This window comes from Narcine bancroftii, chromosome 3 (genome assembly GCF_036971445.1).
Source record: "Narcine bancroftii isolate sNarBan1 chromosome 3, sNarBan1.hap1, whole genome shotgun sequence".
In the NCBI taxonomy this organism is placed as follows: domain Eukaryota; kingdom Metazoa; phylum Chordata; class Chondrichthyes; order Torpediniformes; family Narcinidae; genus Narcine; species Narcine bancroftii.
In genome coordinates, this window is record NC_091471.1 from 290,724,375 (window position 1) to 290,739,741 (window position 15,367).

At 42.2% G+C, this 15,367-nt stretch overlaps 1 protein-coding gene across 1 annotated transcript; it reads left to right on the forward strand.

The window, feature by feature from the left end:
- The first annotated feature begins 952 nt into the window (after nucleotides 1-952).
- Nucleotides 953-14,795, forward strand: LOC138756839 (sodium/iodide cotransporter-like). Its single transcript, XM_069923230.1, has 6 exons — nucleotides 953-1,060; nucleotides 1,450-1,515; nucleotides 3,606-3,657; nucleotides 8,160-8,227; nucleotides 11,841-11,995; nucleotides 14,615-14,795. Exons 1-6 carry the CDS (start codon nucleotides 953-955, stop codon nucleotides 14,757-14,759), a joined length of 594 nt encoding a protein of 197 aa, XP_069779331.1. The 3' UTR covers nucleotides 14,760-14,795.
- The last annotated feature ends 572 nt before the right edge of the window (nucleotides 14,796-15,367 follow it).

Below are 15,367 nucleotides of genomic sequence, written 5' to 3' on the forward strand. Positions count from 1 at the left end.
TTGAAGGTAACCGAAACAAGTATACAGCAGGTGCATGGAACATGGATAAATATGAAGTTGGGTATTGGTTAAATAGAGCTAAATTACTGGATAATATTGTAGCCACTCCCGTCAAAAGTTTTTATAGAGAATCACGAACAGATGGATTAAGGAAAGTGGCTACACAAGGGGGTGGGCCCACGGTCTCCATGGATACACACTGGAAGTGCTGACGCCACATCCAGCCTCTCATTCTCCTCCTCTTCCTTCCTTTCTTTGTCATTTCTATTTTTCCCTTTCTCCCGGGGAAAAACAGGGGAGGGAGAGGCATCATATACAAGTAAACTACTGGATGACATTGACATGATCTGTTACAACCAATGACATACTGTCCCATTTAAAAATGAAAAATCAAAATAAAATATTTTTAGAAATGTTTCATTGTACCCACTTCTACCACTTCCTCTGGCAGCCTGCTCCCTCCATGTGATGAAGGGGCCTCACAGATCCCTTAAAAAAAATTTCCCCTCTCATCTATTTTAAAAAAATCTTTCTATTAATTTTCCACCAAGAAATCCTTACTCCTGTGAAAAATGTTTCCCTCAGTTCCCTTTTAAAACTTTTGCCTCTCACCTTAAATCTTTGCCCTCTAGTTCTGGATTCCCTGCTCCTGAGGGGAAAAAAACTGGAACCCTTCAACGTATCTATGCCTTTCTTGATATCTTTATCCTCTAGATTCCCCCTCAGCCTCTTGGGCTCTCGGGAGAAAAGTCCCAGACTACCTGACCTCTCGTCATAATACTTCAAGCCCAACAGTCTCAGTAACATTCTTTTTTTTTGCACCCTTCCCAGTTTAATGATATCTTTTCTACAGCGGGGCGACCAAAAATGCACAAAACACTCTAAGTTCAGTCTCATTAACTTGTACAGTTGTAACATGACATCCCTGCTCCTGCATTCAATGCCCTGACTGATGAAAGGAAGTGTGCTAGCCACCTTCTTCCACATCCTGTCTACCCCCATCAACACTTCCATGGAAATGAACAAGTCTCTTCACTGTCCACTGGACCATGAATTTTTGGTATCTTCCACAATTGTGCTTAATCGCTAACAATGCCCATCTATGGGCATTTAATTGTTTATCATCACAGGTACCAAGAAACACTGACAAGTTTTGTTGTGCACGCTACCAAGGGAAGTCAACTCATTCAGTAAAGCCATGCAGAAATAAAATGTTTATGACTACAAACAAAACCAGTTTCCTGAAGTCCATAACTGGCTCCTTTGGGGGAGAGTTAACATCAGGACGGAAACACACCGTGAGAACATTCAAAAGCCACTTTTGTGTTGCAATACATTTACACCACAGCCTGTTAGCTCTTGGATGTGCAGGCTAAATGATGTGTTTTTTGAGTCTGTTTTAAACGTTTCTCCTGCATGTTACTGGATCATATTGTTTTCCTTTCACAGTATCTGGAGCTGCGCTTCACCAAGGCTCTCCGGCTATGTGGAACTTTACAATTCTTGGTTGCCACGGTAAGGGCTTCAGAACATCTATCCCTAAAACTAAGCTTCACTGAAGACATAGGAGTTGCAGTTATCACGCTTCACAAATGCAGCAGGAGACAAAAGGAGCTGTGAGCTCAAAGATAGTAATCTTTGGTTTCCCTGCACAGCAGAGCAACTGTGTGGTGGAACTGTTGCCCACAAAAAAACTGATCATATTTTACCCAAAGATTACAAAGTACAGCTGACCTCCCACTATTTGGAAGTAGAGTGTTCCTATGGAACGTTTCGTAAGCCGAAATGGCGTAAAGCAAAGAATGATTATCATTGATTTCTATGGGAAAATTCTTTGAGTGTTCCCAGACCCAAAAAGCAACCTACCAAATCATACCAAGTAACACATAAAACCTAAAATAACACTAATAAATAGTAAAAATGATGAAATGATGAATACACAGCCTATATAAAGTAGAAATAATGTATATACAGTGTAGTTTCACTTGACAGAAGCGGGAAGACATTGAGCACGCTGGGAGGTGGTGGTGGTGGTGATGGTATGTTAGGCTGAGTCGTCGGAGGTTGAAATGGTGGGAGGTAAGAGTATAGGAAAGAGAGAGAGAGAGAGGAAGAGGGTCATCTCCTGTATTAACCTCATCATCGTCTGAATCCATCACGGCAGGCAGGTCACTAATGTCTACACCTTCTATGTCTGCCTGCCTTGATGTCGAAGGTCAAGGTTCATCGTCTGCTGTGGCTGATGTGTAGTTCCCGGGGAAGGAGCTTGGCGGCACCACTCTCGCTGCTCGGGGTGTGCACTGCCTCGATAATGGCTAAACGTTTATTATTTGCAAAAACAAAAATCCTCCAAACTTCTTTTGGTTAGGTACTGATGTAGGTCTTTCGTAAAAGTGAAGTGGCGTAAAACAAACTTTTGAAAAGTGGGGGAATACCTGTACATGGAAATTTCTTCTGCAGAGAGATGCCATTTTAGATATGTGTTGAGAAAATGTGGATAAACACACGAGAGAAAAAGAGATCAAAATGTAATGGTGACTGAAATGATGAGGTTCAGAAGGAGCAATACCTTGGTCCCATGATATTCCGTGACTTGTTTTAGAGTCATGGAGTCATACAGCATGAAAATGAGTCCTTCAACTAAACTTGCCCACGCTGACCAAAATACCCCACCCATACTTGCTCACAAGGCTCCAAACAACATCCTGTCTAAGGCTCTTGTAATTTTGTATACCTCAGAATGATCCATCCCTCAGAATGATCCACCCCTCAGCATCCTCCAACACTCTCCTTACAACTCAAACACTCCAGTTTTGGCAACATCTTTGTGAATTTTACTGCGCCATTTCTAGATTAATTTCTAAACTTGAGACTTCTAATCAATGCTTCATCTTATGAAGGTATACATCCTAAATGCTTTCTTCAATACATTATTCACCTGTCCCAATATATTCAGGTTCAAAGGTCTCTGGCATTTTCTCCCTTTGTCTAGAGTTTGACCTAGTGGATTACTTCACATTGTTCTGCCTAAAATTCCATCTGCCACCACTCCATCCAGCTTTCCAGCTGATCTACGTCCAAGTTCATCTTTAGACTATCAATTTTCATGTCATGTCATGTTAACCAGATCCCCTGCGTTCCTTCCAACCCATTTTATCTATATTATATCAACATCAAAGGTCCCTACACCATTATCACAGCATCCCACTGATGACAGAGTTCTTGTCCACCACTATTCTCTGCCTCCTCACACCAAGTGAATTTTAGATTGAAGCTTAGCAGAGCTGAAGTGGTGCCACACATAGCTTCATGCAGAGCTTCACAGGACCAGATCCTTTGATTCCAAGTTGCTATTCTCAACTGTGACAGAACAGTCTGGGTGGATAATGAAGTCAGAGGAGAGATGGGCTGATTGTAGAAGTTTATGAAGCAGATCGGTGAAGCCTTAATGGGAGATTGTACTTCAGCCTGTCAGCTCAGCAAGGTCAATGAAAAATGGCTTTAATTGATCAAGTGGCCTCCTTATGATTAAGTATTCTGTCAGCAGGCCCAGTTTTTCAGTTTTGATCTCCTTTGACTATCCTTTATATTTTTAAACATTGCAGGTCCTGTACACAGGTGTTGTCATTTATGCTCCTGCACTGATATTAAACCAAGGTAAGTAGAGTATCCTTTGTTTCTCATTTACAAAACATAAATGAGTGGAGATGAACATAAGAGCTTTCAGCTCTGACCTCAGTTTCTTTTTCCACTCTGTTTCTTTGAGCTCTCAACTCCCCACAGAGCCCTTCAGATGTGGTCATCCCTCCAGAGCAGAGATAACCAAACATTTGCAACTTTCAGACAGAGAAATTATTTGTCTGTGTCTTAAATGAGTGACTCTTTATTTTGAGATTGTAGCCTTCAACTTCTCAATACTACTTTTGGAAGAATCAACACCTTACAGCCTTAGATTAAGATCACCACTTATCCTTCTGCACTCTAATGTGAAAGGCTCCAGTTTTCTTGTTCAGCAGTTTATCTTCCCAAAACACAATGCACAAAGTACAGCAAAAAGCTGCTAATTAGTACTTAAAAAAACATTTTTATTTTTCACACAAACATTTTCCTCTTGAATATATAGTGTCATTTTCTCCCCTTTTCCCCCCTCCCTTCCCTCCCTCCTTCACCCCCCTCCCCACCCACTCAACGTTCAACATATATGATACAGAGAATGAGGAAACAAGCTGTAAACCCAAACAAAAATGGGAACAAGATCTAAACATAAAGATAAAGAATGAAACATGGGAAAAGCTATGCTCCGGAACTATGAGAAATACAATAAACACGAGGTTACGCATGATACAATATAATTGGTTACACAGGCTATACACCACGCCCCAAAAGTTAAATAAATGGGACCCAACTGTATCAGACAGATGTTTTTGCTGTAAGAAGGAAACGGGAACAACAGTACATGCAATCTGGGCATGTGAGAAAGTGGAAAAGTTTTGGGAAGATCTAAATCAGGTATTAAATAAAATCACAAAATGCAACATTCCAAAAAATCCAGAGATCTTTCTTCTAAGTAATATAAGAAGTAAAGAACTTGGCCTCGATTTGGATGGAGCACAAAAAAGATTTATGATGATAGCCTTAGCTGTAGCAAAAAAATGTATAATGTCAACCTGGAAATCAGAAAAGAACCTGAGAATACAGCAATGGTACATAGAAATGAATAAATGTATTCCATTGGAAAAAATAATATATAATTTAAGAAATAACATCACAGTATTCGAACAAATTTGGGAACCGTACATGGAACACAACAGAGAAGTCCTACCGCGGACCTCCACCCCCTAAAATGACAGGAGGAGAAGAAGACGAAATGAACTGACCCAGTGTGTAAAAGTAGATGACACAAATTTCTTGTTTATTTTCATTGTGTGCTAATTAAGTACTTGACACAGCAGCGTCTCCCTCAATGCAAACAGAGCTCTTCTTTATCCCCACATTGAACTTCGGCTCCCACGTATCTCCCTCATAGTTTAATCTTTCAATAAACTTTTGTACTTTCTCCCAACTTACTTTTCCAACTTTCTTTGCTTCAGCAGCAAATTTGACTCAGCTGATCAAATCTTGATCTGACCCAATCTGAGCATTGTGGCCACCATTAAGCCTCTGCTCCTCGCCTTCCTACGGAATCCTCAAAATCCATCTCTTTTCATCAGTGAACCTAATTGCTCCTTGCCATGTGATTAAGTCTATCTAACCACACTCTCGACTCTACCTCGGGATATTCTGTGCATTAGAAAGGTTTTTTTGCAACAAACTTCCCAGCAAACCTACAACAATTCCATTGTCCAGTGTGCACTGGCATATGGCTGCCTTGAACTTGCATCCTTGCACTATTCCAAGTGCATCTTGACCAAAATTTTATATCACTGTAACATGACCTCCTTACTCAATTAAAGCAAATATGTGCAGCACCCCTTTTACCACCCTAAATCTACAGAGGCTGGTGCAACCAGGAAGAATGACATTGTTACTTGGAGACAAGACAATCATGGCAGTTTGAATAATGTCACAATTAACCTTTTACCTGTTGTTTGCTCACCATGTCATTTTCTGTGAGCTGTGAAATTCAAAATTGTACCAGAAAGTGGCACAAAACTAATTATTTTGTTGAATTTTGTTCCCTTGAAAATAAATTGAACTAAAGTAAATTTACCTTCAAGGAATTAGGGACAACCATCAGATCCCTCGATACATCAGTCCTGTCAAGGGTATTGCCATGAATGTTATCTGTTCCCCTTGTATTTGACCTCCCCAAGCACAACACCTCACAATTGTCCTGGCTAAACTCCACCTGACGTTTTTATCCCTCATATCTGTAACTTGTCTACATCCTGCTTTAATGGGCCTCTATCCCCACATCTCCACCAATTTTTGCATCATTTCCAAACTGATTAACCCAACCACTTTCATCCTCATTCAATTCATGTACATTCTGCGCACTTCCAACATTTTCCTGCAGTGGTGTGCTGGTTTCCTGAGCTTCCGTCGTTGGTAAGGACATTCGCAGAATAAGAAAATAAACACTGCAATGAGATAAGTGCAGTTGATCTTTTGAAGGGAATTATACCACACAATTCCTTTCCAGTAAGCTAACATTTGCACTTTGTCCTCACACACAAGGTGAAACTCTCAGGTGCCAGCCAGTTTAATTCCCTTTCCCATCCCACATTGACCTACTGTTCATCCTTGGCTTCACCTGTTACCTAACTGAGATCAAACAAACTTGGAAGAACAGCTTATCATACTCAGCCTGAGTAGCTTACAAGCCCATAATATGAACATAAAATTTTCCAATTTTAAATAATCCCTGAGCCATGAACACCGTAAGATATAAGAGCTGAAATAGGTTATTCAGACCATTGAGTCAGCCCTACCATTCAGCCTTGAAATCCATTTTCCCACTCAGCCCCACTCCCCATAACCTTTGATAACCTGGGTAATCAAGGGCATATCAATTTCTTCCTTAAATACACCCCATGACCTGACCTCCACAACCATAGATCCTCTGCCCTCTGGCTCTGTTCTAAGCAGATGCCCCTCAATCCTGAAGTTGTTCCCTCTTGTCCTAAACTCTCCCACCATGGGAAACAACTCTTCTACATCTACCCGATCCAGCTCCACTGCTTCCATCAATTATTCACCTGATCCCATGCTCCCAGCCCATTTCATTACTGCCTTTCACTCGCCCCCAAGTAGTACCACTCCTGCTTCACTGCCTCTCTTCCCTCTCCACTTCTCCCATCTTCAACTGTCCAGTCAAACACGAAAGTTTGCCAATGCTGAGACTGTAGTAAAAATAGATGCAGGAGGAACTCAGCAGGTCTTGAAGCGTCCATTGGAGGTAAAGTTATATAACCAATGTTTCAGGCCTAAGCCCTTCCTCAAGGCATGAATTAAAAGAGTTTTACCTTGTGTGCTAGGACGTAGTGTCAGTGTTAGTTTACTGAAATGGACTTGACTTCCTTCCAAGTATTTTAAAAAGTTTATTTCCTGGTGCTCCCACTCTTATTCTAGGAGTGCCCTCACCAACTGCAAAAGCTCAAGAAGGTGAGAACTGATAGGTGGGGGGAGGAGTTCCTCCAGCATTTCTGTGTTTTTACTTCATAGAACTATGGAATCATAGAACAATTACAGCACAGAAACAAGCCACCTCGGCCCCTTTAGTCCGTGCTGAACTATTTCCCACTGACCTGCACCCAGCCCATAGCCCTCCATACCTCTCCCATCCATGTACCAGTAAAATTGGTTAGGTCTCTTCTTCAGTAGTTAACCAGGTGATGGTCTCTGAGATCATTAAGTGTCTCTTCTTTGGGAGCCTTATTGCAATGCTGAGATGCTGGTCAGACCTGCCTTAAATTTTTGGAATCAGTGGACAACATTTATATTTTTCAAAAGTTTTGCTTCCTAAAATAAAATTGGAGATTATGATAGACAAGCTGAACACAAAGATTAATTTCAGATTTGCTGTATCATGAAGGAAATTGTAGAAACATTAAATTAACTTTTTATTGAATTTAGCAAGTTTTAATGCTGAATTCCTCTGAGCCAAGCTCTCAGGTTGACTGCACATTTTGCACAACAAATATGAGGATCCCAGGGTTTGTCTTGGTCACCAATTTTACAGCTGAAGCAGAGCTCATAAGTTTTATTAATAGGTGCAGTCATGTTGCATCTTTGAGCCTTAAGCATGCACTCACCACAGATATAATGGAATGTATCACAGCTGTTGCAACATTGATGAGACATTTCTGCTCTCTTGAATCTTCCTGAAGACAATAAATGCTATTAGTACACTCATTATGTAATTGCCTGAAGAACATGTGCATCAACAGGCATTCAATCTATAATCAATGTAATGCACAGCATCTGTACATGTGAGCTGCTTTTACGGCCTGAATGCATGTCCAGGCATGCTTGGACTGACAAAAACAGCTTGCTTTGTGGGCAATATACTAATAGTCTTAAAATATGACAAGAAAGCACAAAATAGGTTATATCTTTAAAAAAGTAGGTGATAGGAATATTTTAAGGAAGAAAGTGTTCAGCAGGCAAAATCACAGTGTAATCAGTCTCACCGCACCCTGATGTATTTTGCCTTTCAGTTACGGCGCTGAACATATGGGTATCCCTGATATCTAGTGGAACCATCTGCACATTCTACACATCTGTGGTTAGTATAAAAGATATTCATAATCTAGCAGCACTGCATTGAAGATTAAGACCATGCTTCCCATAATTCAGGTCAAAGCTCTGGGCACCCTAGAGGATGATAATGTCTCCTCCTCAAACAAATGTCTGGCAAACTTTTCCTCTTCAAACGTAACTGATAAAAGAAAGTTGAATATGAATGTAAAGGCCTTTCAGACAGTGCAGTCCAGATCTCAACAACTCACTGCATGGTTGGAGCAAAAAGTTGCAGCAGCTAGAAATCCAAAATAGAAACCAAGATGCTGGAAGATTTTATCTGAATGGGTCAGGAGAGAAATGGATTCAACACTCCAGGACAAGGGTGCTTTGTCAGAACTGGAAAAGTGAGAAGTTGGAGATTTATTGCCAGAATACATACATAACATCATATACAACCCTGAGATTCCTTAGTGATAATGTGAAAAAAAACTGTACTCAATGAGAGCGGGAGAGGGTTAAGAGCAAGAATGGGTGCATCTGTGATAGGTGACAAAGCAATGCCTTCAAGGCGACATTAAAATTAAAAGAGGATCATTTCAGCCCTTTAAAAAACAGCTCTGCTGCAATGTAATGTGCACAATCTATGATCTAACTCCATAAACTTGGCTCTTCCTCCTGTACTTTAGTGTCTGTGATTAATAAAAGTCTCTCAATATATTAGAATTAACATAGAACATAAACACTACAGCACAGTACAGGCTCTTCAGCCTTTGATGTTGTGCCAACCTACATATTCCTACCAAAATTTAAAAAGACGAAACCCTTCCTACCTTGTAACCCTCTATTTTTTTTCCATCCATGAGCCTGTTTAAAAGTTTATTAAATGCCCCTAATGTTTCAACCTCCACCATCATCCCTGGCAATGCATTTCAGGCACCCACAGCTCTCTGTGTATATAAAAAAGACTTACCCCTAATGTCTCCCTTAAATTTTCCTCCCTCACTTTGTACAGATGTCCTCTAGTGTTTGCTATTCTTGCCTTGGGAAAAAGATATTGACTGTCTACCTTATCTATGCCTCTCAGAATCTTGTAGATTGCTATGAAGTCACCTCTCATCCTTCTATTTTCAAAGGAAAAACCCCTAGCTCTGTTAACCTTGCCTCACAAGATTTATTTTCCAATCCAGCCAACATCCTGGTAAATCTCCTCTGCATCCTCTCCACAGCTTCCACATCCTTCCCATAATCAGGTGACCAGACTGAACGTGTTATTCTTAAGTGTGGTCTCACCAGAGATTTGTAGAGTTGCACCATGACCTCTCAACTCTTGAACTAAATCCCCTTTTAATGAAGCCCAGTATCACATAGTCCTTAACAATCTTATCAATCTGCATGGCAACCTTGAGAAATGTATGGATTTGTACCCCAAAGTCCCTCTGTTCTTTCATGTGTTAAGTATCCATCCATTAACCCTGTACTCAGCCTTCAGGTTTCAAAATGCATCACTTCACACTTATCCAGATTGAATGCCATCTGGCACTTTTCCTCCCAACTCTGCATCCTGTCTAAATCCTTTTGTAACCTACACCAACCTTCAGCACCATCCACAACTCTTCCAACCTACGATTCATCCGCAAACTTACTCTCCCATCCTTCTGCTTCTTCATCAAGGTCACAAAGAGCAGGATCCCAGAACAGATCTCTGCAGAAATAACATGAACAATCAAGAGGATTGATGAGGGCTAGGCAGTTAATACTGCCTACATCAGTGGTTCTCAACCTTTTTCTTTCCACTCACATACCATTTTAAGTAATCCCTAGGCCATAAGTGCTCTGTGATTAGTAAGGGATTGGGAACGAACGGAAGGTTGAGAACCACTGCTCTAGACCCATTTGTTATTGATATATTTTGCTTGAGAAAAATTGTCATTGGCCCATTTCCTTTGGAGTTCTGAAACCTTGTGCACATAACGAGTCAATTATGTATGATTAAAACAGTGGTTTTCAAACTTCTTCCCACCCATGTATCACCTTAAGCAATCCCTTACTAATCACAGAGCACCTATGGCCTAAGGATTCCTTAAAGTGGTATGTGAGTGGAAAGAAAAAGGTTGAGAACCACTGGCCTACATGGTCTTTACCAAGGCCTTTGACATGATCCCACATAGCAGGCAGCTTAGAAGATGAGAATTCAGGGCAAGGTGAGCAACTGAGTACAAGCTACCTCGATGTAGGAGTCTGAGGGTGTAGTGTGAGGTCGTTATTCAAATTGGAGGCCTGTGAAAAGTGATTTGCTGCACAGATTAGTACTGGGTTTAATTTTATTTGTCATCTGTTTTAATGAATTGGATGAGAATGCTGATGACGTTATCAATAGGTTTGTAGGTGATGCCAAAATTGGTGGGTATAATGGGCAGTGAGGGTCATCTAAAGTTAAAATAGGTTCTCAATAAACTGTAAAATTCAGACAAGTGTGAAGTACCAAAGGCATAAATCAGACAGATGTCCGGTGTCTGTTTCCCATTGTAGCAGGGTCTTAACAGGAGGACAAAAAGTCAAGGATAGAGGGAGGCTTCAAGGAGGCAGTGCAGAGGAGGTTCACCACGTTGATTCCAGAAATGAAGGGGTTAGCCTATGAGGAGAGATTGAGTCATCTGGGTCTGCACTTACTGGAATTTAGAAGAATGAGGGGGTGATCTTATAGAAACATAAAATTATGGAAGAAATAGATAAGATAGAGGTACATAAGTTGTTTCCATTGGTGGGGGATTCTAGAACTAGAGGACATAGCCTCAAGATTCAGGGTAGTAGATTTAGGACAGAGATGAGGAGGAGCTGCTTTTACCAGAGTGTGGTGAATCTGCAATTTGCTGCCCATTCAAGCAGTGGAGGTGATCTCAGTAAATATATTTAAGATAAGATTGGATATATTTTTACATAGTAGGGGAATTAAGGGTTATGGGGGAAAGGCAGGTAGGTGGAGATGAGCCTGTAGAGCACGTCGAAAGAACCAAAGACTTGTTGATCCAAATCAAGGCCTTGATTAACTAAAAGACTGGAGCATATTACAAGTCCAGAATGACCTGGTCTGGCTAGGAGCAATATTTTAAGACCTGCCAGTAGATATGGCTACGCTCTCAGCCAATCACAGTCATCCTACACTACCATCTGTACATATACACATTGGTGATAGAATCTGTACTATCACAGAGCCCATCAGATCAGCCATTATCTCATGAATGGCGGATCGAAGGGCCAGATGACCTTTTCCTGCTCCTATTTCTCATGTTCTTGTGTTCTCACAGGAGCTGTCCATGAAAGCAGCTGGATCTCAGCTTGTTACATATTGTGATGTGGCATCTGGAACTGCTCCGTTCTCCTCCATGTCCCATTGAATAGAAGGCCTGCTGCTCCTGTGGCCTTAATTACTGTTTGCATTCAGTATGTTCCAGTGCTTTATGTACAAGAAACTTCAGCTTTCTCTTCCTCCTCCAGCTTTCCACACTTTCACAAATTCTTTGTGGTATCCTTTGATCAAAATGACAATACATTTCCATTAATATGGCAGCATTTCGCAATAATGATTTCATTGCCAAGGTATGGATTGCTGTTATGCTGACCTACATGCTATCGTTAACCTTCACTTTCGTCTCCAGGGTGGCCTGAAAGCTGTGGTCTGGACTGACATCTTCCAAGTGATCATCATGATGTCCGGCTTTGTAGCCGTCATTATCCGGGGCACCTATTTAGTGGGCGGAGCTGGCAAAGTCTTGGAGACTGCATACAATGGGTCCAGGATTAATTTCGGAGAGTAAGACTGGTTGTTGCTGTTGACGCTCTTTGCATGTTCAAGCAGCTTGCCCACTAACCCGAGTAGATAGTTACTGCTTCCTCACTGGTAAAACAATTCAAAACTGGATCATACTGGCTGCAGCGCAGAGGGATATTTTCCCCAATTTTGTAACGATTTGTCCCACACAGGATTGCAATGGGATTGGCCCAGGACAGATAAACAAGCAATCTGACATTTGGTCAAAGTGATCCGGACAATTGTGCGCTAGCCTGTGGTCAGGGATGGACAATCTAAGTCAATGTAATCACTGTTTCAATGCAGAGAACACAACAGTCAAATAAATGTCTCATCTCAATCACACTGCAGCAGTGTGACACCCTGGCATGGACCACCAGTGCAGTGACGGATACCTGGCATGGACCCCCAGCATAGACCACTAGCACAGATGCCCCCTCCTGGCACAGAACACCAGCAGGGACACAGCAGGGCCACACTCCCCCAGTACAGAACCCCAGCAGGCCCAAACTCCATCCCCCCAACATAGACCCCCAGCAGGCCCACACTCCCCCAGCATAGACCCCCATGGTCCACACCCCCTCCCCCTGCACAGAACTCCGGCAAAGACCTCAACAGACTCACACTCCTCCGACACTACCTACATAGCATTGGAATGTGCTGCCTGAGCACCTGTTTGACTACCAAGGTCCCACAGCCATGATCCTGAGTACAGGGTAATGATACCCAAGGAGGTGCAGAACCAAACTTCAGTGAACAACTTCCTGTGAAACAGAAATTGTGGTGAGGAAGTCCCTCCAGCAAAATCAAGGAATGCTGGAAATCTTAAACAGAAAGATCTGCGAGGAGAGAACATAATAAGAGAATAAGAAATTGGAGCAGGAGTTAGCTATCTGGTCTATCGAGCCTGCCCCTCTATTCAATGAAGCTGGCTGATGAATCCAGCTGCAACAACCCCTTTCCCCACAATCCTTAGTTCCCCTGATATGCAAAAATCTATCTAATTGTGCCTTCTGTTCATTGAGTGAGACAGTCTCTGCTGCTTCCTTGAGCAGAGAATTCCACAGATTCACTGCTTTCTGGTAGAAGCTGTTCCTCTTCATTGCCATTAAATCTCCCTCCCCCCACCCCACCCCATCCAACCCCCACAAGCCTTGAGGCTCTGTCCCTTAGTTCTAGTTGCCTTTCAAGACCAAATCATTTCAGCAGACGCTACCTGAACAGACTGGAAAGGAGAAAGTGCGTCACTATTTCAAGCCTTTCTTCCACTGTTAATCCACAGCTTTCCACACCTCAGATGGACAACATGTACCTTTACTTTGTGTGTGTGGAAAGTCTTAATAGAGAGTAAGATTGGATGGAGTCAACCCCAATTCCTGCAGGTGGGGTCATTTTAAAATTAGTACCTGATCATTTCCCCCTTTTCTATTCACAAAGTCCAACCACACCCCCAAGCACCAAGCCACACTCCATCCTAGCTTGGCAATAAATTACTCTGGAATCTTCACAGAGAGGTGCAGAACCAAATATCAGAGATCCCATTAGGAAATATAGGTAGAGCCAATAAAGGAGCAATGCATTCTTGGTCACTGTGGGAATCTTTGAAAGAAATTGGTGCAGCCCTGACAAAAATATTTGCATCATGAGGAAAGGAGCCAGTAGGGTGGCTGATGTGTTGTCATTATTTTCAAAAGACGCTAGGGATCTACAGGGCAGTGATCTTAAAGTCATTCAGGGAGGGGAAGGATTACTGGAGGCCATGATAAGAGACTGAATTTACTTGTATTTGGAACACCACGGACTGAGTAGGGAATGTCAGCATCACTGTGTGTGTGGGAAATTGTATCTCACTCATTAGACTGAGTTTTCTTGAAGAGGTAACCAAGAGAACATGCCAGTATATGACTACGTGAATTTTAGCAGAGGCTTTGACAGAATCCCACATGATCTAGAATGTCAGAATCCCCTGGATCCAGCATGAACTGGTCAACTGGATGGAGAATTCACAATGTAGGAAGGTAGAATGTGGTAAACTGGCAGGATCAGATTGGAGGCGGGGTGGGGGGGGGGGGGCAAAGGCCCTGTTTCTGTGCTGTAAAGCTTCATGGCTTTCACCAGACCACACTTGTGATGCCCTTGTGGCAAGAATAAGTTGCAGGTTATGGTGAATTGTCAAAGAAGAAGGTTCACGACAACATATTGATCACATTGAATGGCAGGGGCTGAATGGTCTCCTTTGTTCCTGTGTGGTGGTGAAACCATATAGGGATGTTCTGTACAGATCATGACCAGACTCTTCCAGGAACAAATTGGAATGCAAACACTTTCTGCGATGTTTCCTGTGAGAGGCTTTGGAAGTGTGAGCAAGGAGAGCTAAGCTGACGTTGATGTGCTTGAAGGTATTCTGAGCCGATTGACTGGTTTGAGTTGTCGCAGGTTCTCAAGCCTTGGGCATTGGGAGATTCAGGCTACAAGCGTCAGCCAAGAAAATAAAGGAGTCACAGCCACGATCTTTGTGAGTGGCATGACATACCTAAGGGTTGTCTCACATTTCTTTTCCTTTTGTTTCCCTCATTGTGTTGACTTAACCTGGAGTTGCATATTAATGGACCCTCTGCTTAGTTTTGATCCAGATCCCAGGAGACGCTATACATTTTGGACATTTGTTCTTGGAGGAACAGTGATGTGGCTGTCGATGTATGGGGTCAACCAGTCCCAAGTCCAGCGCTATATCGCCTGCAAAACAGAGGTTCAAGCTCGGCTGTAAGTTTGGCAAAGAGGCCAATCTTGGCAATGTTGAGAACGTAACAGGAGAGGGCTGAGTGTCTGGGGAGGTTACACCCAAATTTCTTTCTCCAGACAGCTTCTTCTACTGATAACTGCAAACGCCATGCCAATCACTTCATCCAAGGCTCAAACCTCCCAGTGGGCTGGTCCTTCATTCAGGAGGGGAGGGGTGGGTGTTAAAAATGCAGGATCAGCTGTACAAGTCAGAGTTCTGGAAAAATGTCTTTACTCAGAGGCCGGTGAACCTTTGGAATAATAAAATAGAAGATTGTTAAATTTATTGAGGAGTAATTGGAATGCCTGGAATGAATCAGAAAGAAGTTGTAGAGCCAGTCAGACAGCATCAAACTGGCCGTTTTGCCCAAGTCTACAATGCTGACCAATCCAACATTCTGGCTCATCCCATTTCCATGCAGTTGGTCGATATCCTTCCAAATCCTTCCTATCTGTATATCTCTCCAACTGTTAAAATTGTGGTCATTTCTACAGTTTCCTCTGGTAGCTCAATCTACATACATTGAGTGAAAAAGTACCTCTTAAATCTCTCCATGCCCCTCATCTATTTATCAACCTCTAATGTTAGCCCTC